The sequence below is a fragment of the Lithobates pipiens genome, unplaced genomic scaffold, assembly GCF_037356315.1.
Source record: "Lithobates pipiens isolate NorthernLeopardFrog02 unplaced genomic scaffold, aLitPip1_a1.2 Scaffold_17, whole genome shotgun sequence".
In the NCBI taxonomy this organism is placed as follows: domain Eukaryota; kingdom Metazoa; phylum Chordata; class Amphibia; order Anura; family Ranidae; genus Lithobates; species Lithobates pipiens.
The window spans coordinates 8,170,371-8,195,347 of NW_027507755.1; the positions used below are offsets into that span (position 1 = coordinate 8,170,371).

Here is a 24,977-nt window from a genome sequence, read left to right on the forward strand (position 1 = left end):
GAGTCTAATGGGTCCTCAGGACCAGACTATAATCCAGAACACATCAAAGGGGTCTGATGGGTCCTCAGGACCAGACTATCATCCAGAACACATCACTGGAGTCTAATGGGTCCTCAGGACCAGACTATCATCCAGAACACATCACTGGAGTCTAATGGGTCCTCAGGACTAGACTATCATCCAGAACACATCAATGGAGTCTGATGGGTCCTCAGGACCAGACTATCATCCAGAACAATATAAGAGATATAAGCTTTGGCGCTAAAACCTTACCTAACGTGCACCTTGGTGCTAAAAAATTAAATGTGCAGTAATCTAATCAATATTATTAATAGGCGGCCTTAAAAATAAAATAAATAAATAATGTGAACTAATGTGAAATATTAGTGGTATCTACCAAATACCATATGTATACCCCTGATAAATACGTGTTAATATAAATAAATAAATGACGGTTAAAATGAAGATAAAAATATGCCCGTTGGCGTGCAACTCAAAAGTGCACATGTGCTATAAAAAGTGAAAATCATACAAAAATATAGAAATAAAAATTAATGCATATGTGCTACATGTGAAGGATCATATACAAACCACAAGCATCAATAATAAAAAACCATAAACTGTGTTCTATATCCGCTCCAGATGACGTCGTACTGACGAAACGCGCAGGGCGTGGCCTAGGACGTGCACCTTACACTGGCATACAGATAACAACGCCGACGCAGCTATTTGAAAGGCGAATTGTTTCTTTGGAGATTGTGAGTAATTTGGATTTTAAACAAATAAACCGTTTAAAAAATAGTGTTGCACTATGGATGTATTTCTGTTTCCTCTCCTATGCACTTGTTAAACGGACTATTTGTGGAAGTAAAAGGGCGAACATTCCCCCAGCACAGCAGGAACAGAGTCCAAGGAAAGCTGCACAGTGGCTCATACTGTGACTGCTCGGCTAACCCTTTGAGGGTTCTTTGTCTGGTGAGCGCAATCATTCTCCTGACACTGAGTGGCGCACCGGAGAGGAATGTTCCTAACCTTTTCTGCACTAGTCACCTTACTCTATCCTTTGTTACTTGAAGAGATCTTATGCGTTTTTCCAGCAATTTGAGTGATGCGATTCTAAAAAATTTGTTTGGGCATTGAAAGAATTCCTTTTGACATATTTTTTCTTGTTATTTTTACGATCATTTTGGACTATCACTCTTGGGACTTACAATATAGAACACAGTTTATGGTTTTTTATTATTGATGCTTGTGGTTTGTATATGATCCTTCACATGTAGCACATATGCATTAATTTTTATTTCTATATTTTTGTATGATTTTCACTTTTTATAGCACATGTGCACTTTTGAGTTGCACGCCAACGGGCATATTTTTATCTTCATTTTAACCGTCATTTATTTATTTATATTAACACGTATTTATCAGGGGTATACATATGGTATTTGGTAGATACCACTAATATTTCACATTAGTTCACATTATTTATTTATTTTATTTTTAAGGCCGCCTATTAATAATATTGATTAGATTACTGCACATTTAATTCTTTAGCACCAAGGTGCACGTTAGGTAAGGTTTTAGCGCCAAAGCTTATATCTCTTATATTGTATACTTTCCGCCTACTCCTGTATCTTAAGGAGCAGGTTCTAAGCACAGGCAGCTCTAACCTTTTGAGTTTGTTTATTTTTATTATTTTTTCACAATTTTTTCCCCAAGGAGCTAATAGGCTTTGTATAATTTGTCCATAGCGCAATCTTATTTTTCCATTTTTATTTCTTTATCATCCAGAACACATCACTGGAGTCTAATGGGTCCCCAGGACCAGACTATCATCCAGAACACATCACTGGAGTCTGATGGGTCCTCAGGACCAGACTATATCATCCAGAATACATTCCCGGGGGTCTGCTTTATATGTAGACCTCTTACTGCTTTATATGTGACCCATCTCAGGAGCTTCTCATTTTGTGAACTGTCATCGAAAGAAAAAGGATGATCTGATTTGTTGCAAGAGATCAATAATTGTTTTGATCTATTTCAGACACTATAAAGCTGATCTATAAGGAGATATAAAGGCACACAAATTATTGCAGCTCTATAATCATTACATTTGTTATTTTATAGGCAAAAGGTCTAAGTATATGAATTTGACTTGGTATCAGCTGCCTTCAGTCCCTGTACAGTCTTTACTCCTAGAGAGAGGCAGGGAGAAGCAGTACAAGCTGAAGTGCTAAGAGCATGCTGATAAGAGGAGAGAGCAGAGCGCCAGAGAGCTGAGCTCAGCAGTAAGCTTCTGCTCTATTCACGGTTCACTCACATGGTTGGGGTGGAGAGGAGACATGCAAGTGAACCCTTAGCGGGGAAAGATTATGTCCCCTTCCTTGCCAGACAAGGCGGTGCTGCGGAACAAAGCTGTGTAAATCACAGGACTGCATGCACAGAAATAAAAAAATATTAGTGGATAAAACAACTCCCTATATATATAATCAGTCAACTTAGCTACCAAAAGTGCAGCTTTAATAAAATGTTTATTGATGAATGCACGTTCAACATTGAAGCATTGAAACAGAAGAATGGAATCACGGACTTGAAACAAGTATATAATTTAGTGTGATGACTTCACTCCGATTCTCCTGGTCTGCACTGTTATTCCGGAGACAAGCAGCATTTTTAGAAGAAGGTCAGAAGTTGTAACCAAATAATTTTCTTTAAATAAAGAGTATGGGCCATATATAACAATTCAGGTTTAATTTATTGTAGTGCAGAAAGTTTCCAGCAGAGGGCGACACAATTCCATCTCAGGGTTTAGAGAAGTACAGGAGGATCTCATGAAGATTGGTAACCTCCAGGTGTAATTCCTATGTAGAAATACATTCTCAAATCCATGTTTATCACAACTCTTTATATTTAAGTTTGTTTTATTTGAAAGCAGTCGAGTATAAAGAAATTTTATGGTTCCCAAAATTGATCCTGCATTTAAAGCAGTATTACACCCAATAGCAAAAAAACAACAACAACAGAAGTGATCAGGCGCTCGCTATAGAGCCCTACACAGGAGGAGGAGCTAAAGGGTGACAGTCCTGTAGATCTTAGCGGTTTACCAATTATTTTATTGTGGTGACTGTATTCGTTTTCTTTTTTTAGATTTTCTTCCTTTTATTTTCACCTGTTGATTTGGCCAGTAAATCTGTTGTTTTTCAATAGAACAATCTGTCCTGCACATGTAGCAGGTACATAGTTGAGACAAACAATTTGCAACTGGCAGGGGTGCTTACAATGTAAAACCTATATTCCAATCAGGAAGCGGGTTCTGAAATTAGAGGTGATCCGATTTGTTTTTCTGTTGATCTGTGATCAGTTTTTGACATGTCCCCATTCTTCACTTCTGGGAGACTGGGCCGTGACCCGATCTCCTGGAAGTTCAGCCCCCCTCCTCCTTCCTTTGTGGCCGGACCACTCAGAAAGTCACGGTAACTGCAAAAAGGTCACGGTGACTGCTTATGAAGTGTTAGCTGGCTTCAATTTGTTAGTGTATCTAAATCTGCCTATACAGCTAACACTCACATCCCCTGACTGACAACGCTGCTGTCCGAAGGTGTCCCCTGTGCTCCTTCATCCAGAGTGGAGACACAGTAATAGAGGAGGTGTGTTACTGGCCAGATTATCAGGGGAAAACCGAGAGCCTAAAAGAGAAAACAAATGCAGCCACCACATCTAATGATTGGTAAGCTGTAATAAATAAATTTTTTGGCTTTGGGCTGAAAGCAGAGTTCCACTTTGGGGATTTGTAGCTGTTGACTTTTACGATATAGACATCTACCTATCCAGGGAGCCCCCGATTTTGGCACCCCAGCCGATCTTTGGATCGACTTTCGGTGCAGCCGCTGTCATTCCAGGTATGGGAACCTTCACGCCGGGTTCTCTAATGCACATGTGTGAAGCAAGCTACACTTTCTGAGTGGCCCGGCCATGAAGGAAGGAGGAGGGGGGCTGAACTTCCAGGAGATCGGGTCATGGCTCGGTCTCCCAGAAGTGGGGAATGGGGACTTGTCAAAAACAGATCACAGATCAACAGAAAAGCAAATCGGATCACTTCCAATTTCAGGACCTGCTTTATGATTGGCCGGGAGGAGAATCAGTGTGACAATAGCGAATATTCATTCAATATTGTCACACAACTGGGTGTGCTCTGCGCCCTGAGCCCACCCTTTTTTTAAGCCTATTAGAGCCTCAGGCTCTAATCACATGCTTCAAAAAATAAAACAAAACCCGATTGGAATCCATGCATCCGGCATCCCGCATCCCTCTTGCAGGGCACCTATCAAGCAGGAAGACCAGCTGTACTGCTGTATTGCAGATACCAATCCTCTTGTTCCTCCCCCTGCAGCGCTGCCAACTTCTCCTCCTCTCCCTCTCTCTGGCTGCACTGCAGGGGGATCAGTTCTAGCATCTGCACCTCCATCCTGTCCTTAGTCTCTTTCTCAGTCTTAAATGTAAGACATTAGGTGTCTGTTGAGAACACTGATATTTCACCAAAGCCCCCCAACAGGGCAGTTAAAAATATAAAAAATAAATAAATGTTAGACCGTCTGCGCTAGAGACCCCCTCTTGTATATGTACCGATAGCACAGGTGGTAGATCAACACACTTTCCGGAAAAAAACATATTTTTTCTTACTGGTTTGTAACCAACCCCCCTCCATTAAGTACCTTACCGTTCATTTTGTTTGATTCCTGAAAATCTTCATTTTCAATGATTGTCGGGTCTGCTGAAATCATGGCAATGTTTTCTTCCAAATACCAACTGAGGTTCTCATCAAAGATTGCAAACAGCAAATAAAGCTCTTTATTTATCTGTACCTTGAAGAAAGAATCCATGTGTAATTAACAAGTATAGATTGCATGTATACATAGGTATATTTAACTGCTAGTTTACATAATCCAGGCTTCAAGGATAAGTGCACTTTTAAAGTACTAAGCTCCATATGACCCTTCCCCTACTTCACCAAATATATGAAGACAAAACTTCTGAAGCATACTTTAGTAGCTTTACACTGCATGGCTTGCCAGAAGACAACGGTAATTTCATCCTGCCAGCCCATACATGCATTAGCTAATAGGTTGCCTGCCTCTTTGTAAGCTGATGAAAATATTTCTTAATGTCCAATGTGTCCACACATATGCAGCTATGCAGAGGTTGACGACTACCAACAGGATCAAATTCTGATTGGTTCTGAACAGGCAGGGCAGTATAAAGCATCTAAAACGTTATTAATTATCTAGGGAGAGCAAGAAGACTGTGTATCAACTTGCACTATAAGGGCAAACCCACCCTAGGCATGGTTGGCTTGAACTGTGCCCAAAGCAACATTGTCTCCCCTCCCGTTTCCGCTACTGGCCTGCACTCACATTGTACCAGACCAGGACAAACTTACGATATCACCTCTCCACTATGTGTAACCTGGCAAGTTTTAATATATCTATTTGGAACAGTAATTCTCAACCAGGATTCTGTGGAAACCTAGGGTTCCTCCAGAGGTTGCTAGGGGTTCCTTCAGCATTGGGCCATTTCTGCCTCTTGGATAAGTTCACACCGACACCACTGATCTTTTTAACTATCTGTAAGGAGGTAATTCTTCCCAATGACCACAAGTGTTCAGGACCATTCTTCCCACTGACCATCACACTAATGTATCATGAGTTGTAGATTTCCAATTGTTAGCAGGGGTTCCCCGAGACCGGAGAACTATTTTGAGGGTTCCTCTGTGCTGAAAAGTTTGAGAAAGGCTAATATAGAGTATCCTGTCTATCAAAAAATGTAGCCCTGTATAGCCATTCTGCTGCTCAAAGCAGCTTTATCAGACATCACAGACAGGTCCTCAACCACCACCGCAATTAAATACTTCAGCTTGGTCAAGGACGTGACCCCAGTTGCAGCCATCATATATATTTATTTAAAATTTGCTTTAAACCCCCAGACAGCATTAGCACCCTCATTCTCAATACCTGTGTATTGTCAGGACGAAGAGAGCCTTTCTTACAAACCAGCAGAGGTCCCACCAGTCCAGAGTTAGTGTCCTTGGCTGGGTTAACTGCAGAGTAGTACAGGTAAGTCAGGCAGTTTGGATCGATGTTTGTTGGTCCATTTTCTTCTAGCACTTTCCAGGTGTATGTGAATGTCTCCCCAGGTCCAACATGGGATCCTCCCTTCTTATTGCTCCCTTCCAAAGAAAAAAAATTCAAATAAGAACCTTCACTTTAGCTTTACCAGTTGTCACACCATTGAAGGAGAGCTTCATGAATTATATGATCCTCTATGCTGAGGAAAACTGGGTGCAGAGTGCATCAGTAATATTACTAATATATTGTAATATGATATTAATAAATCACCGGGACCAGATGGCTTGCACCCGAGGGTACTTAGGGAACTCAGTTAAGTAATTGACAGACTATTGTTCCTAATTTTTACTGACAGTCTACTGACTTGAATGGTACCAGCTGATTGGAGAAAAGCCAATGTAGTACCAATATTTAAAAAGGGCCCAAAATACATCCCTGGGAATTACAGACCAGTTAGCCTAACATCAATAGTATGTAAACTCTTGGAGGGGATATATATACAAGATTTTTGTAATGAGAACGGTATCATTAGCAGTAATCAGCATGGATTCATGAAGTTTGTTTCGTTTAGTGCTACATAAATCCTGTATAATAATTACTTATTCAGTATATAGCAGTGACAGGTAGTGGAGAGTGCGCAGAAGCACTGAACTAACAGTAGTACTACAATTTTTGTAGAACTGTACGGAGACGGAACAATGCCAAAGATAGTTTGTGGAGTTCCCCTTTAAATGTCTGCTGAGAATCTTCAACAACAGGAAAATTGATCTCGGAAGTTCTGGAATTTTAAAAAGGATGCTGCCCCTTTCAGCGTCAATCTAATCAAACTGTATTTTATTTTTATGAATCAATATTGGTGGGTAAAATCCTCTGGTGTCTTACAGTAGGTGTCTTGGGGACCCGTATGTAAAATTCTCTCCTCTGAATTTCCTGACACCAGGGAGGAGTGATTTCGCTTTTGGATGTGGTAATAAAGTTTGTTTTGTTTTAAGGTTTTGCTGTATTTTACAGTATTTCTGGTGAAAAGTTTATTGGTTCCTATTGGTCCTCTCACCATAACTATACTGAGTCATGATTCCATTCATGAGTTCCATTTTTGTGTAGTAGGTTTCATAAAACAATAATATAATAGCTTACCGTCCTCATATGGAGCACCTTCTGAGTCTTTACCAAAAGACACACCATGGGCCATGATGCTGTAGTTCTGGTCAGCCATATTGTTAAAAACAACAACAATTGTATCTCCAACTTCAGCCTTAATCACTGGACCTAAAATAAAGTGAGGAAAACAATACATTTTCGATTTTATACACATGGGACTATAAAAGTAAACATCAGATACAGTAGATGTGCGGTGAGACGCTATCTGAGATGCTTAAGATCTATCTATCTGAGATACTGAGATATCAGTGCCTTCTATTAGTACCCATCAGTACTGCCCATCAGTGCTCATCTATGCCTCCTATAAATGCTCATAAATTACGCTTATCAATGCCCATCAGTGCCGCCTACCAGTGCTCATCAATGCCGCCTATCAGTGCCCATCAGTGCCCATTAGTGCTACCTATCTGTGTCCATCAGTGCCGCCTATAAATGCTCATCAATGCCGGCCATATGCCTAAGATCTATCTATCTATTTGAGATACTAAGATATCAGTGCCACCTATCTGTACCCATCAGTGCCGCCCATCAGTGCTCATTATTGACCATCAGTGCTGCCTATCAGTGCCGCCTATAAATGCTCATCAGTGCTGCATATCAATGCCTATCAGTGCTCATCAATGCCGTCTATCAATGCCACCTATAAATGCTCATCAATTCCGCTTATCAATGGCCATCAGTGCCACCTATCAGTGCCGCCTATCAGTGCTCATTAATGCTGTTAACAGTGCCCATCAGTTTTCCCGATAGGAATTTGTTCTGTCGGAAAAATATAGAACATATTTTCTATCTAAGTCCGTCTGCACTTTCGACGGGAAAAGTCCGATGGGGCATACACACGGTCGGAATATATGATGAAAAGCTCCCATCTGACTTTTTGTCTGACCGTGTGTACGCAGCAATACAGCCATCTAACAATTGGTAAGTTGCAATATAATAAATTTTGGTTTTTGGTTTTTAATTAAGTTTTTGGGTTTTATTACTGTTTTAGGAAACCCAACCTTACAGCAGAGCTTGCGATCTTTAATTGGGTAAAGGTCACTTGGTGTTGGTGCCACCAATGATAAATAAACAGATAAAAGGGAGGAATTTTGTGGGACTTTAAATGAGGGTACGCCATGTTAAGAGAAAGTGACAACATAAAAATGAAAGTACAGTACATGATTTATTTATTACAATCTAGAATACATATCAGATATTTTGTATCAAATATATAGGTAGTCACCAGACTTACACCAAATATGCTGCTCATAGCATGCAATACAAATGCAAAGTAGACATGGCAAATATACATGGTATAATAAAGACAAATGTAATAAAAACAAGTAACTGTTGGCATCTAGTGGCACTCTACGCGTTTCCTGGCATTACAGCCATTCATCAGGAGTGTTATGAAGTAATATACTAGGAAAGAAAGAACAGGGATTCGTGATAGTACCCTTAGGATAAGGGGGGACAGGGGAATTATATCTCAACAAAGTGGAGATGGATTGGGATACTTACTAACAACCTCAAAGCAAAGTCCGGTATCAGCCAAGGAAGACGCGGGTAAGAGGCATGATGTTGAAATGGGGGAACCCTCCAAGGATGGAGAAAAGTGCCCGGAGCCCAGCATAGTGGTCACAGCATGATCCAATAGACTATGTGTACACTAAAAGTGCATGGTGTTCCTAGAAAAATGTGTCAAAAAAGGGATTAGTTAAATGTGTAAAGGTGTAAAAGTAAAGGGGCAAAAATGTCTATGTGTTCCCACAAAAGGGACTACACGAAGGAGTGTATGTGAAATAAAACCAAGTAAGGGGAGAAATGCATAACAAAAAATTAAAAACATACCAAAGGGGATGGCTGATCTCCCAGCAAAGAGGATAACCTGTGTGTGGGATCAGGATGTACTTCCATGTGACTGAATCAAGCAAATGAACCACCAGCTGCTCCAAGGCTACTATATACTCTCATGGGGAGACACCGTGCCTCTTACCCCCGTCTTCCTTGGCTGATACCGGACTTGGCTTTGAGGTTGTTAGTAAGTATCCAAATCCATCTCCACCTTGTTGGGATATAATTCCCCTGTCCCCCTTTATTCTAAGGATACTATCATTAATCCCAGTTCTTTCTTTCCTATTATATTACTTCATAACTCCACTGATGAATGGCTGTAACGCTAGGAAACGCGTAGAGCGCCACTAGATGCCAACAGTTACTTGTTTTTATTACATTTGTCTTTCAATCGATTTATTATACCATGTATATTTACCACGTCTACTTTTCATTTGTATTGCATGCTATGAGGTGCATATTTAGTGTAAGTCTGGTGACTACCTATATATTTGATACAAAATATCTGATATGTATTCTAGATTGTAATAAATAAATCATGTACTGTATTTTCATTTTTATGTTGTCACTTTCTCTTAACATGGCGTACCCTCATTTAAAGTCCCACAAAATTCCTCCCTTTTATCTACTAAATCAGGGATGGAGTCCACCATGCGTTTCATATAGTGTGTGTCAGGTCACGTCCATTTACTGTATGATAAATAAACATAGGTGAAACATTCATTGGAAAGCCATTGGATACCCAGTATTCCAAGATGTACTTCATCTTCTGTGAGTGTCTTTTTAACACTAAATGATTCATCTGTATACTCAGTGTATTGGACTTTCCAGTAAGTCCCCCCAATCCGTTCCGAGCTCTTTGTAAAGTAGATTGCAGAATCACTAAAAGAAAAGGAAACAAAAAAAATGGACACATGAAAATTGCATATTTAAAGCAGAACTAAATATGTTGAATGTAGCATCTACATACTTATGGTTAGCATTGTTTCCATTTCCCTAACTACAATTAAAGTATTTTGCTTAGCATTCTTCCTTAATATTGCATTCTTGTACTGTCACTTATTACCCTGCTTAGAGGCTCATCACCTATCCTCATGGGAGGGGTCGAAAGCCTAGAAAAGTGACATCATAAAAGGATAGATTTAAGGTGGACTTGAGCAGATGCAGGTAGAACCTTTTCAATGTAGATTTTCCGATATATTGGGAGCAGCAGTTCTGTACTATGTTTTTTACAATCAAAAAAATTACTTGCAGCAGTAAATACAGATTCCTGCTCTCCCGATCCAGTGTCCTGCCTGGCAGAGCTGAGTAACAACCATACCCATCAGTACCACAGCAGGTTGTTAATTGTATTGCAGACAAGGGGAGAGGATATATCTGACTAACTTTGAGTAAATTACTAAAAATGCTGGGTCTAATTAATTTAATTGGTATATATATATATATATATATATATATATATATATATATATATATATGAATATATATATATATTTATTTATATATATATATATATATATATATATATATATATATATATATATATATGAATATATATATATATTTATTTATATATATATATATATATATATATATATATATATATATATATATATATATATATATATATATGAATATATATATATATATATATATGAATATATATATATATATATATATATATATATATATATATATATATATATATATATATATATATATATATATACCAATTAAATTAATTAGACCCAGCATTTATATATATATATATATATATATATAGTAATTATCCAGGGCCTTTAAAGGAGAAGCACAATGGCTTAGTGGTTAGCACTTCTTTCTTGCAGCGCTGGGGTCCTCGGTTTAAATCTTGGCCAGGATACTGCATGAAGTTTGTATGGGTTTACCATCCACACTCCAAAGATATGCCGGTAGGTTAATTGGCTCCTATCTAAATTAGCCCTGATATTTGTACAGTATATATGAATGTAAAATAGACATCTTAGATTGTAAGCAGGGACTGATAGGAAGCCAGTGCTCTATAAATACTTTGCCAAGAAAAGGAAACTGCACACTTATAGCATCACAAAGTTCCAATGGTTTATTCAGCCATGCAACTCACGCAGTAAGTCCACTCCCTGACAACTTCATCCTTACAGCCATAATCAGAGATAATCTCTACAGTAAAGCCTGTAACAGGATGAAATGCATCAGTAGCGGTGGATTGCATGGCTTCGAAGGGCCTGAAACCCCTCAGCAAGCTTAGCTCTTTATTTTGCATAGGAATAGGAGATTAGCTTCAATACTTCCAACTACGCCATTTTTATGATAGACTGGGCAAGGAGTGGCTTTGTAGGGACATGATTTTGTGAAGCTGCGTCTATCTGACCAAAAATGTACACATGCCCTTTCTAAAATATATGGAATTCTCCTATCTCATGCATTCCCTTATCGGCCTTTTTCTATCTGGGACTGGGAGCAAGAATTAGGCCATGGATTGGCTCCTGCAGAATGGGATAAAGTTTTTTATCTTACATTTAAATCAACTTTATCCTCCTATACACAAGAGAGAAATTATAACATTTTAACCAGATGGTATTTTTGTCTGGCCCTATTAAATAAAATCAATCTGGCCATACCAGACCAATGTTGGAGATGTGGTGGGCCTAGTGGTACACATCTACACATGTGGTGGTCTTGCCCGGCAATAAAACCATACTGGTCTGCCATATTTTGCCAAAGTCACTTGATTACTGGGAAGATCTAGCCATAGACCCCGGAGGTTGCCCATCTATCCCTGATCTCAGGATTTTTCGATTTTTACTGATGACAGGTAGAGCTTTGATACCTAGATATCGTAAATTGGCAGTTATACCAACAATACGGGAATGGGTGGTAGAAGTGAATTATATTATGTTGGTAGCTTTCGCTAATAAAAAACATTTTAAGTTCAGGAAGGTTTGGACCCCAGGAGTGCAGTGTCTATTGAATCCCCTATATTCTTGCCCTTTATGAGGTAAGAGACATTGGCAACTTTTCATGAATAGTTATATCTGTTGGACCTACTGGGTCAGACATTTTGAGGTACTAGACATATGCATAATACAGACATATATTAATGAGTTTACTTGGGAGCGTGGTTGGGTTGGCTCATTGGACATCTCTTGCCCCCTGCCCCCCCTCCCCTTTTTTTTTTTTCTCCCCCTCCCTTTTAATAGGTTGGAGAATGATGGCTCTGATAGCAAATACTGCATTATAGTGCAATTGAATAATTTTTTGTGTTGGCAGTTGCTGTATGACATGACGATATGCAAAAATGTTTCCTTTTTGGTAGTTAGCTTTAAGTAGATTCAACGATAACAAATAGATTTTCTGATGTTATATGTCATATTTTTTAGCAACAATACGAATGTATTAAAAGACAAAAAAAGAGAGATTGTTGCAGCTTGAAGCAGTGGGTTCTACAGGAAGCTATATAAAATCTGTAATAAATAAGAAAACCTGTACTGAAAGTAATATCCATTGCTTTTGCTGATATTCCCTCAGAAAATGCTAAATGTCTTATGCTGTGTACACACGGTCAGACTTTCCGGCAGAAAAAGTCAGACGGAATCTTTTCATCGGATATTCCGATCGTGTGTATGCCTCATGTGACTTTTTTTTTTTTAATTCTGACGGACCTAGAAATAGAACATGTTTGACGGACCAAAAACGACGCATGCTCTGAAGCAAGTACGAGATGGCGGCTTTTGGCTATTGAACTTCCTTTTTCTAGTCCAGTCATACGTGTTGTACGTCACCACGTTCTAGACAGTGGAACTCCGTCAGAAAAATGTCCAACGGAAAAACCGTCCGTGTGTACGCAGCATTACAGTCATGTTGACGCTCATGCTTAAATGCTTACCAAGTCCGGTTGGGCTTAAAGGATATGCATACTTTTAAAACATCTCACTCATTTGCGTACCTGAAGCATTCTTATCTCCACTACCACTCATTACCAACCTTTAGCTTGTTCATCACTACGCTTCAGCTTGATCCAAACCTGCAACCACTTGTTACCGACCTTTGGCGTGTTTACTGACTGCGCTTCTGCTTGATCCCAACCTGCTTATCAGCTACTGGACCCCATCTTGCTCCCTTCCTGGTGGGGCAAGGAAGGACCACAACCTGGTACTAACATGCAGCAAAACACATCTCTACCATCAGGAATGAAGTGAAGTGAATACCAGTTAGTGCTTGGACCCCACACCTTGGGTGAGCCTATGTCATCTGCCAGGGTGACCTGCTTGTGTACTTGTCCAGCTACCGGTCTCTGAGCCTGACCCCTGACCATGACATCACTACATTTCCATATTGTTCTATTGTTTCAGAGCTGTCATCAAGGGATCAGTGTCCAGCTACGTGTCTTCAGTCCTGAGCTGTGTATATACCGAGAATATTTAATAAAACATCTCTGGCACATTAGATATCTCTGGTAAAAAAACACAAATCACAGCCACACCATTAAAGTGGTTGTAAACCCTTACAAACCACTTTGACCTACAGGTAAGCCCAGATTAATGCTTACCTGTAGGTCCAAGAAATATTTCCTAAACCTATACGGTTTAAGAGATATTTACCTGAAGACAGCCGTAGACAGCGGCGCGCAGGAGAACTGGGTAAGCCACAGATCGCGGCGATATGCCGCGAGTGTCGGCTCCCGTGACATCATCGCTGCTCCGGCGAATCACAGGATTCGCCGGAGCAGCGAGACCCACGGAGACCCACCAAGAAGATGGACGCTTGGAACTACAGGGGACAGCGGTGACTTTGCTGGCTCCTGTGTCAGGTAAGTGACAAATAATGACACATAATGGACCGCGCACATTACGTCACTTCCGGCTTGTCTTACCCACTGAGGCGCAGCTGGAACGCACACCGCTTGCCCGCGAGGTTTTCTGAAAGCCGGTTACTTTGTCTAACCAGTACTAAGGCTCGTTGGATATTGGGGCTTTCTCACATCCTCATATTGACCCTTACTGGTTTTGCTTTTAATTTTAATTTTATATTTTTTTATTTATATGTATACTTTACCTACACTGGTGCTTTGTATTAAGCAAGTTTTTTTGGGGATACAGTGCACATAGAGAGCAGGAGGGCTAGTCTCCATCTATGCACACCTTTACTGGGGCTCCAGTGAGGTGTTAACACTAGCCCCTCTCTTTTAATATCTGCCTAATAGGGACTTATTCTCTACCTTGCCCTTAGGCATATGTGTCATGTCCCCCATTGGCTGAAGTGTGTGGTACTGTTATCTTATTTTATTTTTATTTTTTTTGATGTGTGACACACTTTTTATACAATATATTTTTTTGTATTTTTTTGTAACTTTGTAATAAAGTAATATATATATTTTTTACTCTTTATGGTGGGTTTTTTTGATTTTTTAATACCACTTAACAAACCTCAAAAAGACTCAAAGAGTATCTGTGGTAAAAGGTTTGCCCTGAAAAATAGCCTGTTTCCTGGGTATCTGACATACTATACCATGAGAGCTGGTTTTTCTCCTTTCTGAGGAATTATCGCACCTGGCAAAGACCTTTTTCCTGCACGAAGAACTAAATCCTGTGGCAGAGTGTGGAGGTTATAGCTGGCTGGTGGAACCCTCAACAGCGCACAGCTGAGCAGAACCTATATGCTTGCAACCCCCTAGGGGGTACGTGGATCTGGTGAGTGGGGACCCAAAAGGGGAAACAAGCACGGAAGTCACTAAAGAAATTTATATGATCACGAAAGTCACCTTCTTTGTTTTTTTCTGAGTTGGAATCTTGCACACTGTTGGACGTTTATCAGAAGAATTATTGTGGACTACTTTTACTTTATTCTATTTTATTCTAGCTCTATTTTGATAGTCCTATTGCACTTTTTGCATTTTTTCATTTTTTTGTATCTTTTATTTTTTTTTTTTCTACCTGCCATACGTGGATGGGAAGGTTGCTGTAAACCCCAGTATAGTTTTCATTATTTATATAAGGTTCACATATAAGGTGCACATATATTTTCTGTGGTACAAAACCCTCTTTTTCAGTTTTTAGATATATATATATTGTCTGCCTTTATAGGTATCACCTATGTAGGGGTTGTTGATTTATACAATCCTTGGTTTAATTCACATCAGCTGGTATTCATAGTGATAAGTTCACATAGGGTCTGCACTGCACTACTATCTATTGAGAATATTATCTATAGGGGGAATAAGTGTAAGTATTAATTACAAGGATATTTTATGTTGTATCTCTACATGTAGTGGAACTAATCACAATTATTCACATAGCACTCTAAGGGTCTCTTAGTCTTGTATTTTTTATTTTTTTATTTCCCTATCGCTATATCTGCATATCTTTTGAGCTTGGATAATTTCTGAACTGAGGCTTTTTACATACAGTTTTGTATCCATTTGTGGAGGCTATTATATATGTGTGGCAGATGTACACTATTGGTGTCACCAGTATATATATATATATATATATAGACGATCAGTATAGCTATATATATATATATATATATATATATATATATATATATATATATATATATATATATATATATATATATATATATATATATATATATATACATATAGATAATAGGGAAAGTTCTGTACCTATATTACAAAATTAGCCTTGCGTACTGATACTGGTCACTTACCGGAGGTTTAACAGTATAATTATCACTTTGAGGTAGCGCCAACAGCCCCCAATAACCACTTATATTTTCTTTTTAGAATGTTTTGCTCACTACAATTTTTTTAGAATGTTTTTACTGCACTGAAGGCATGTACCGTATAGAAATGATTTTCATATATATTCCAGGTGCAACATACAATTTCACAACTTAAAGTAAACAAAGTCTAATGACATGACAACTATTTCATGAAATTACCTCTCTGGGTCATCTAAAGGCCTGTTGGCGAACATGTCGTATTTCTTTGGTGCGTAGTCCCAGAGCACTTTCTCTGCAGCAATAAAATATCTCCGCACAGGTCCCAGCGGCAGAGGCACAGGAGCCGCTCCACAATTTCCAACGTTATATAAACCCAACATGCCAGCTAGGAATAGAAAAAGAAAAAATATTAGAGCATAGATAACAAAAAAAAAGAAAAAACCCTATTAAGCCCCCTATGGCCTCTCTGAAGGAGCCCAACGTACACAGGTTCACATTATCGCAGTCTATTGTTGGTGTAACAAAATTGCACGATTGAGAAAAACAGAGGCTGCTATTGCTTATGTAGTGCATCCCCCATGCTAGCCACTAGTGAATAGGGATACCCCCCACCTGGTATAGCCAGGCACACTGAATTTCCACAGGCTCGCTTGAGACAGGAAACAGTCTAGAAACATATTGTATTTTATTTTTTATTTGAGGGTTAATGTACTTGGATGGGGATGGGGGTATTATGGGATGCTCACTTGACTGGAACAAAAGTCTCTTCAGGGACACTCTAATTATATACGCTCTCTGTATATACTCCTCTTCCTCCAGCACATCATTTGCTTGCAGAAACAACTCAGACCCAACTGATTTTGCTGTTTAGTAAATCTGTCAAAGCACTCGGCCAGGTTAAGCAAAAGCAGGCAGGGACCTCAGGTCCCTTTGGTGTGTAGAAAACATCCAGTGCCCAGCTACATTCCTGTGGCTACTGATCCCAGCATCACCTCTTCAGGCACTGCCAGCCCACCTAGCTGCAGCTGCCCATTTCACTATCCCTCCTGGTTACTTCCCACACTCCTTTCAGACTGTCTCGCTCACCAGCCACGTGACTATCTTCTCCCTGGAGATCTCCCGGACATGTTAGCTGGCTCCTGCTGTTCTCACTCTTGCTCTGGACAGGACTCTTCCCTGTGTCAACTGTGCCAGACTAGGGGGCTACCCTCAAGGGCCTTTGACAGCCTCCTCAGCGTTTCATCTCCAGCTGCCACCCAAACGCCACACTGCCCTTGTTGGTCTGATTATGGGTATTTAAGAGGAGACCTACCCCCTGCCAGCCCATTTGCTGGGGATCAGCTGGAGCCCCCCTCAATACTCCAAGCAGCTACTCTGAACCTCACTCCCATTCTTCTAAAAACTTCTCAAAGGTTCCAGCAAGTAGGGGGAGATACCAAAAGTGATGCCTGATGAGTCATCCAGCTTCCCTGGATCACTCCCCCCGACCCAGATTCAATAGAGGCTTGGCTGCTAGCCTAGCCAAACAATTTACCTACACTACAGAAGCAAAAACCTATGTACAACTTAGCACTAGAGGGTGCTACACTTAGCTCTGCTCCTGATAATGCTAGGTGCATGGCTGTTATGCTGATCCCTGTGCTTAAATACCTTTAGTTTTGAAGCCAAGGCATCAGGATGAAAGCCAAGTAACTAGCGTTCTCAAAAAGTGATCAGTATTGGCAGCCCCTATTTCATATATATATTTTTTTATACTCCCGTTCTCTTTTGCCTAGATCAGGGGTCTCCAAACTTTCTAAACAAAGGGACAGCTTATTATCCTTCAAAGTTAAGGGGGATATACTGTGGCCAGTGGGAGTAGAAAACGCCTCAGCATCAGTGGAAGTAAGCAATACCCCATTGGTTTTTGTGAGAGTAATAGTGCCCCATTGTTGATATCCATGGGAGGAATAGCACCTCATCAGTGGTGTGTGTGGGAGGAATAGTACTCCACCACTGGTGTCAGTGAGAAAAATGGTGCCCAATCATTAGTGTCAGTTGTGGATGCAATAATGCCCCAAGGGCTGGATAGAGGCAAGCAAAGGGCCACATCCTCCCCAGGGCTGCAGTTTGGAGACCACTGTCTAGATGATGGGGCCCTCTTTGCTCCTGTAACATTATCACAAGGGCCACCAAGATCTTCACTCTGTTGGAGCTGGAAACCTCTTGGATCACATATCTGGTGCTGATTGGCAGGAAGGGTTATCAGCAGTAACAACACCAACAAACTGCCTCCTTAGCATATATAGCAACATAGCCCTCTGTGGCTGCTGAGGCTGAAAATGCAGTATTTCATTTCAGACCCTGCAGCATTGTCTCCCTTCTGAAGTAAGACCAGAGAGCTGACTGAATAAACTAGGCTTTACATTTAACAACATAAACAAGATTTGGTAAATGCAAAATGACTCAGAAATGATATTGGGTCCAGCAACTCAGTGGCCTGAAAGAGCCCAGGGTGATCTTCCACCACCCAATATTCTTAGTTTCTATGTTGTAGAGCTTTTATTTGAGTCCAATGGCATTAGCGATTTCATATTCTAAAAGAATGCAAAACCCACTTAAAGGGGCGGAACGGCCAAGTTTTTTTTTTAATAAGGACACTTACCTGTCCAGTGAACCCACGATGTTGGCCGCCCCCAAGGCCGATCTGTCCATCTTAACAAAGGGAAACAGGCAGTGGAGTCTTGCGGCATGCCTACTGCACATGCGCAAGTCATATGACGCTTTGTGAATGGCCCCGTTGTTTTCTGGGACACACACATGTCCCAGAAGGCAACGGGGCCGCTCGCCGAAGAGGAGGAATAGGAAAAGCAGATTAGGAAGACTGCCTAGCAACAATGGTTTCTGGTAAGTTAAAAAATTAATAATTTTCCAAATGCTTTTTTTTATTTATTTTTAAGAATATTAATGCTATTTTTTATTTTAGGGTGGCCCTCCACTTTAAAGCAGGCCAGAATGAGGTTTCAGGATAGAAGATTTAAACTAACTGGCACCAGCACATTAAATGTAAGTACCGTCCCTTGTACTGATTTATTTTTGAATAATTAAATGAAGGTTTTGAAGAGAGATCTTTAGATATATGACTAGCCTTCAAAGGAATCTATAATGGTTGTAGGCCCATTTTCCCCAATCGTCTTTCAGGACAGCCACCTTAGAGACACCGGCTCCTCCCCTCTGAGGAAACACCGCCTTCACTTTCATAATTTAAGCCTCCTCCTCCCTTCGTTCCTCAGTTATGGTGTTTCCTCCGGCGGGGAGACACCGCCAAGGAACCTTAAGGCTGAATTCGGTTGGTGAAACTGAAGCTATCCGAGCGGAGCCCCGGCGCCGTTCGGCTATCCGACCGTTTATCGGTCGGTCCGGGACAGTCCTATCAGCGGGGAGCTGAAGTGTTCGTACTGTCCATATACCCTAAACTCCGCTTGGGGAAAGCAGGAAGTTTATGGGGTCGTCCGTTCGTTCACCCGCGGGTGTTTCAACGGAACAAACAGTCCGGTCGGCTGGGGAAGCTGAACACTCGACTGACCTTTACACGCACTCCAATCTTCGCTTGGGGAAAGCAGGAAGTCTTTGGGGAGGTTCATCCCTGCGTTTCGCCCAGTGGGGCGCTGAACGAAGGCGTCCAGGGCCCCCCTGTGTATGCAGCCGGCTGGGAGCTGGAAGCCGGACCGGTAGGCGGGCGACGTCAGTTCCGGTGGGGGCGGACCCCTTCGTTCGATCCGCGTCTTCCGGTTCCGGACGCGGCACGTGAAGGGGAATCTAACGTTCGGCTGGTGCAGCCTCTCTTTCTACAGTTGCACAGGTAGCTGTTAGAGGCACGTTCGTACCACGCTTCCTCAACGGGAGAATGTCCGAAGCAGAGGCTTCAAGAACTCCTGGAGATAACAGCACCAGCCACTCAAAGGTAAGAGGAACCCTGGGGAGGTGTTCCCTTACTTGTATCCAGTAGCTCCACTGGTGTTCCTCCTTGGTGGTCGGGGGGAAGGGTAGTGCGTCTGGGATCCTGGTGATGGTTGATCCTAGGGTGGGGCACTCCCGGTGGTCCTCTATGTAGCGCTGGTGTTTCTTTTCTTTTAGGCTTATGCTGCTCCTTTCTGTGTTTTGTGTCTTTCAGAAAGCCACGAGCAAGTCCCCCCATGGTTCTAAGAAGAAGTGCCCTTCATGTAGAACTCCTATGGGAGACTCCTGGTCTAAAGCAATTTGTAAACAATGTATTGAGGATTTACTTAACCACTTTCAGACCGGACCATTTTGCTGGTAAATGACCAGAGGTCTTTTTACACTTTGGCACTGCGCTGCTTTAACTGGTAATTGCGCGGTCATGCAATGTTGTACCCAAACAAAATTTGTGTCCTTTTCTTCCCACAAATAGAGCTTTCTTTTGATGGTATTTGATTGCCTCTGCGATTTTTATTTTTTGCGATATAAATGTAAAAAGACCGCAAATTTTGAAAAAAATGATATTTTCTACTTTTTGTTATTAGAAAAATCCAATAAACTCAATTTTAGTCATACATTTAGGCCAAAATGTATTCAGCCACATGTCTTTGGTAAAAAAAAAGTCAATAATTGTATATTTATTGGTTTGCGCAAAAGTTGTCACATCTACAAACTAAGGTACGTTTTCTGGAATTTACGCAGCTTTTAGTTTACGACTGCCTATCTCATTTCTTGAGGTGCTAAAATGGCAGGGCAGTACAAAACCCCCCCAAATGACCCCATTTTGGAAAGTAGACCCCCTAAGGAAATTGATAAGAGGCATGTTGAGCCCATTGAATATTTTATTTTTTTGCCTCAAGCGATTGAATAATGACAAAAAAAAATTATTATTTTTTTTTTTACACAAAGTTGTCACTAAATGATATATTGCTCACACATGCTATGGGCGTATGTGAAATGACACCCCAAAATAAATTCTGCTGCTTCTCCTGAGTACGGGGATACCACATATGTGGGACTTTTTGGGAGCCTAGCCGCGTACGGGGCCCCGAAAACCAAGCACCGCCTTCAGGCTTTCTAAGGGCGTAAATTTTTGAGTTCACTTCTCACTACCTATTACAGTTTTGAAGGCCATAAAATGCCAAGATGGCACAAAACCCCCACAAATGACCCCATTTTAGAAAGTAGACACCCCAAGCTATTTGCTGAGAGGCATGTTGAGTTCATGGAATATTTTATATTTTGCCACAAGTTGCGGGAAAATTACAAACTTTTTTTTTTTTTTTTTCACAAAGTTGTCACTAAATGATATATTGCTCACACATGCCATGGGCATATGTGAAATGACACCCCAAAATAAATTCTGCTGCTTCTCCTGAGTACGGGGATACCACATATGTGGGACTTTTTGGGAGCCTAGCCGCGTACGGGGCCCCGAAAACCAAGCACCGCCTTCAGGCTTTCTAAGGGCGTAAATTTTTGAGTTCACTTCTCACTACCTATTACAGTTTTGAAGGCCATAAAATGCCAAGATGGCACAAAACCCCCACAAATGACCCCATTTTAGAAAGTAGACACCCCAAGCTATTTGCTGAGAGGCATGTTGAGTCCATGGAATATTTTATATTTTGCCACAAGTTGCGGGAAAATTACAAACTTTTTTTTTTTCACAAAGTTGTCACTAAATGATATATTGCTCACGCATGCCATGGGCATATGTGAAATGACACCCCAAAATAAATTCTGCTGCTTCTCCTGAGTACGGGGATACCACATATGTGGGACTTTTTGGGAGCCTAGCCGCGTACGGGGCCCCGAAAACCAAGCACCGCCTTCAGGCTTTCTAAGGGCGTTACAGTTTTGAAGGCCATAAAATGCCAAGATGGCACAAACCCCCCCCAAATGACCCCATTTTGGAAAGTAGACACCCCTAAATTTAGGGGTACACTAGTGAGACTAGGTAATAAATGGCGGGTGCCCTGAAACTATAAAAAAATAACTAACCAACCAGCGTCACCTGTAACAGTTATATGGTGATCACTGGTGAAAGGGTTAACTAGGGGGCAATCAGGGGGCTTTATGCGGTAGTATATGGGGGTCCCTGGCGCTATAAAAAGCTGTGGCGAACCTAAATACCTACCTGCCTAACTAGCGTCACCTGTGACACTAATACAGCGATCAGAAAAACGATCGCTTATTAGGCTGGGTTCACACTGGAGCGATGCGGGAACGCCACGAATGCGCGGCGGGTTCCCGCATCGCATGCCTCCCGGCGGCAGTTCACACTGCCCTATGCGAACTGCTGGGAGTGTCAGTGAAATGTTACTGACACCCCCAGATCAGTTTGCATATCGCAGTGCGATCTGCAAACTCGGATCGCATGGTGTGAACACCCATGCGATCCGATTCTGCTGCGGGCCAAAAAAAGGGTCCCGTGCGAATTTGCGGCGGGTGCGGCGGGTGCGGCGGGTGCGGCGAATGGCTGAACTCGAATCGCACAGAGATCGGATGTGATTTGCACTGCAGTGCGGTGCGAATCACATCCGTTCTCAAACCGCTGCAATGTGAACCCAGCCTTAGTGACACTGGCGACGGGGGGTGATCACGGGGTTAAACCTTTATTGGGGGGGTTAGGGGGGTACCTTAGAACTAAAGGGGGCTAACCCTAACTGCCCTAACAGTTATTAGTCACAAATGGCACCCGCCGGGTGATCAGGGGGTTAAACCTTTATTAGGTAATAAATGGCGGGTGCCCTGAAACTATAAAAAAAGAACTAACCAACCAGCGTCACCTGTAACAGTTATATGGTGATCACAGGTGAAAGGGTTAACTAGGGGGCAATCAGGGGGCTTTATGCGGTAGTATATGGGGGTCCCTGGCGCTATAAAAAGCTGCGGCGAACCTAAATACCTACCTGCCTAACTAGCGTCACCTGTGACACTAATACGGCGATCAGAAAAATGATCGCTTATTAGGCTGGGTTCACACTGGAGCGATGCGGAAACGCCGCGAATCCGCGGCGGGTTCCCGCATCGCATGCCTCCCGGCGGCAGTTCACACTGCCCTATGCGAACTGCTGGGAGTGTCAGTGAAATGTTACTGACACCCCCAGATCAGTTCGCATATCGCAGTGCGATCTGCAAACTCGGATCGCATGGTGTGAACACCCATGCGATCCGATTCTGCTGCGGGCCAAAAAAAGGGTCCCGTGCGAATTTGCGGCGGGTGCGGCGGGTGTGGCGGGTGCGGCGAATGGCTGAACTCGAATCGCACAGAGATCGGATGTGATTTGCACTGCAGTGCGGTGCGAATCACATTCGTTCTCATAAACCGCTGCAATGTGAACCCAGCCTTAGTGACACTGGCGACGGGGGGTGATCACGGGGTTAAACCTTTATTGGGGGGGTTAGGGGGGTACATTAGAACTAAAGGGGGCTAACTCTAACTGCCCTAACAGTTATTACAGTCACAAATGACACCAATGCAAAAAAAAAAAAAAAAAAAATGACATTGGTGTCACTGTGACTGGGGGGCAGGGGTAATTGGGGGGGTGATCGGGGGGTAAAGGGGGGGTGTGAGTGTGCCTGGCATGTTCTACTGTGTGTGTAGAGTGTTGGTGCAACTCACCGATCCGCTCTCCTCCGTGTCGGAACGAAAAATACCGACACGGAGGAGAGAATACATCACTTCCTCTCCTGTGTTTACATTACAGGAGAGGAAGTGATGTCACGGGGGATTTTCATTCGTCGAGAGCGATCGCGAGGGGGTGGCCATGAATGAATGGCCGCCCCCTCATCCCGGATCGCTCTCGAAGGAATGCCGACCGCCGCAGGCACCGGGGGGGGGGCCCGATCGGGCCCCCCACCCGCGGGCAGGCAGGGACTTATATATACGCCCATATGCCTGCCCGTGCCATTCTGCCGACGTATATCGTCGTGCGGCGGTCGGCAAGTGGTTAAGGAACAGGCAGCAGAGCAGGGTGCAGATCTATTAGCTTCTATGAAGGAACTCTCTGGTACCTTTCAGTCCTTCAAAAACGTTTTCTCCAGTTTCCAGTGGCCTCAGCCCTTAAGCACTCCTACACCAGCGCAGCAGAGTGTACCATCCGGCCCAGTGGACGTTCCTCCTGCAAGGGGAGAGAATCCAGGGGGTCCCAGGGAGGAAGCTGAGGAAGAAATTGACAGTGTCGTTTCAGACTCCCAGGGGGAATCTGACGCCGAGGTGTTGGATGGGGAATCCAACAGAGTCTCGCGGTATAAGCTTTCCCTGGAGGATGTGGATGAGCTCTTGGGGGCTATTCATACCACTTTAGGCATTCAAGAAGAAACTAAGACATTGTCACTCCATGATCAGATGTACAAGGGCATGGGGGAACAAAAAAAGCGGGTGTTCCCAGTGCATAACGTCTTGATCGATACCATCAAGAAGGAATGGCGGGATCCCGAAAGAAAACCTTTCTTTTCCGGGGCATTAAGACGAAGGTTTCCTTTTTCGGAGGAAGAGACTCTCGTCTGGAATAAATCTCCCAGATTAGACGCTGCTTTTTCCCAGGTGTCCAGACACACGGATCTATCCTTTGAGGATATGGGGGTACTTTCTAACCCTATGGATCGAAGGATGGATTGCCTTCTTAAAAAGGCCTGGGATTCATCACAGGGAAATCTTAAGCCAGCCATGGCAGCCACAGTGGTGGCCCGCAACATGGAGTATTGGCTCACCCAGATTAGCGCACACATTGAAGCAGGGACAGCAAAGGAGACTATTCTATCCTCCTTTCCCATGCTTCTTAAGGGGATAGCCTACATAGCGGACGCTTCGGCTGAATCCGTGAGAATATCGGCAAGGTCCTTGGCTCTGACCAACTCTGCCAGGAGAGCCTTATGGCTGAAGACCTGGCCTGGAGACAATGCATCCAAACTTAAACTTTGTGGAATCCCCTTTACAGGAGATCTACTGTTTGGACCAGGTCTTGAAGCGGTGCTAGATCGCACAGCAGACAAGAGAAAGGCCTTTCCTGTTAAAAGGAAATTTGGGGAACAAGCCAAAAGAAGGACTCGTCCCCAGAAAAGGGTTGTTGCCTCCCGTACTGTTCAGCAGAAGAAAAGTTGGGGACTCAAAAGCAAGGGCCCCGGGGGAGCAATTTTTCGCCCTCCTGAACAGCCCAAGAAATCTCAGTG

At 42.4% G+C, this 24,977-nt stretch overlaps 1 protein-coding gene across 1 annotated transcript in view; it reads right to left on the reverse strand.

The window, feature by feature from the left end:
• Positions 1-24,977, reverse strand: part of LOC143986572 (ferroxidase HEPHL1-like) — a 126,826-nt gene that overhangs the window by 38,506 nt on the left and 63,343 nt on the right. Inside the window, exons 6-10 of the mRNA XM_077484972.1 lie at positions 16,041-16,206; positions 9,862-10,001; positions 7,260-7,391; positions 6,009-6,223; positions 4,718-4,862 (exon numbers count right to left, since the gene is read on the reverse strand). Coding sequence (XP_077341098.1) covers positions 4,718-4,862; positions 6,009-6,223; positions 7,260-7,391; positions 9,862-10,001; positions 16,041-16,206 — 798 coding nt within the window. The remainder of the gene's footprint in view (positions 1-4,717; positions 4,863-6,008; positions 6,224-7,259; positions 7,392-9,861; positions 10,002-16,040; positions 16,207-24,977) is intronic.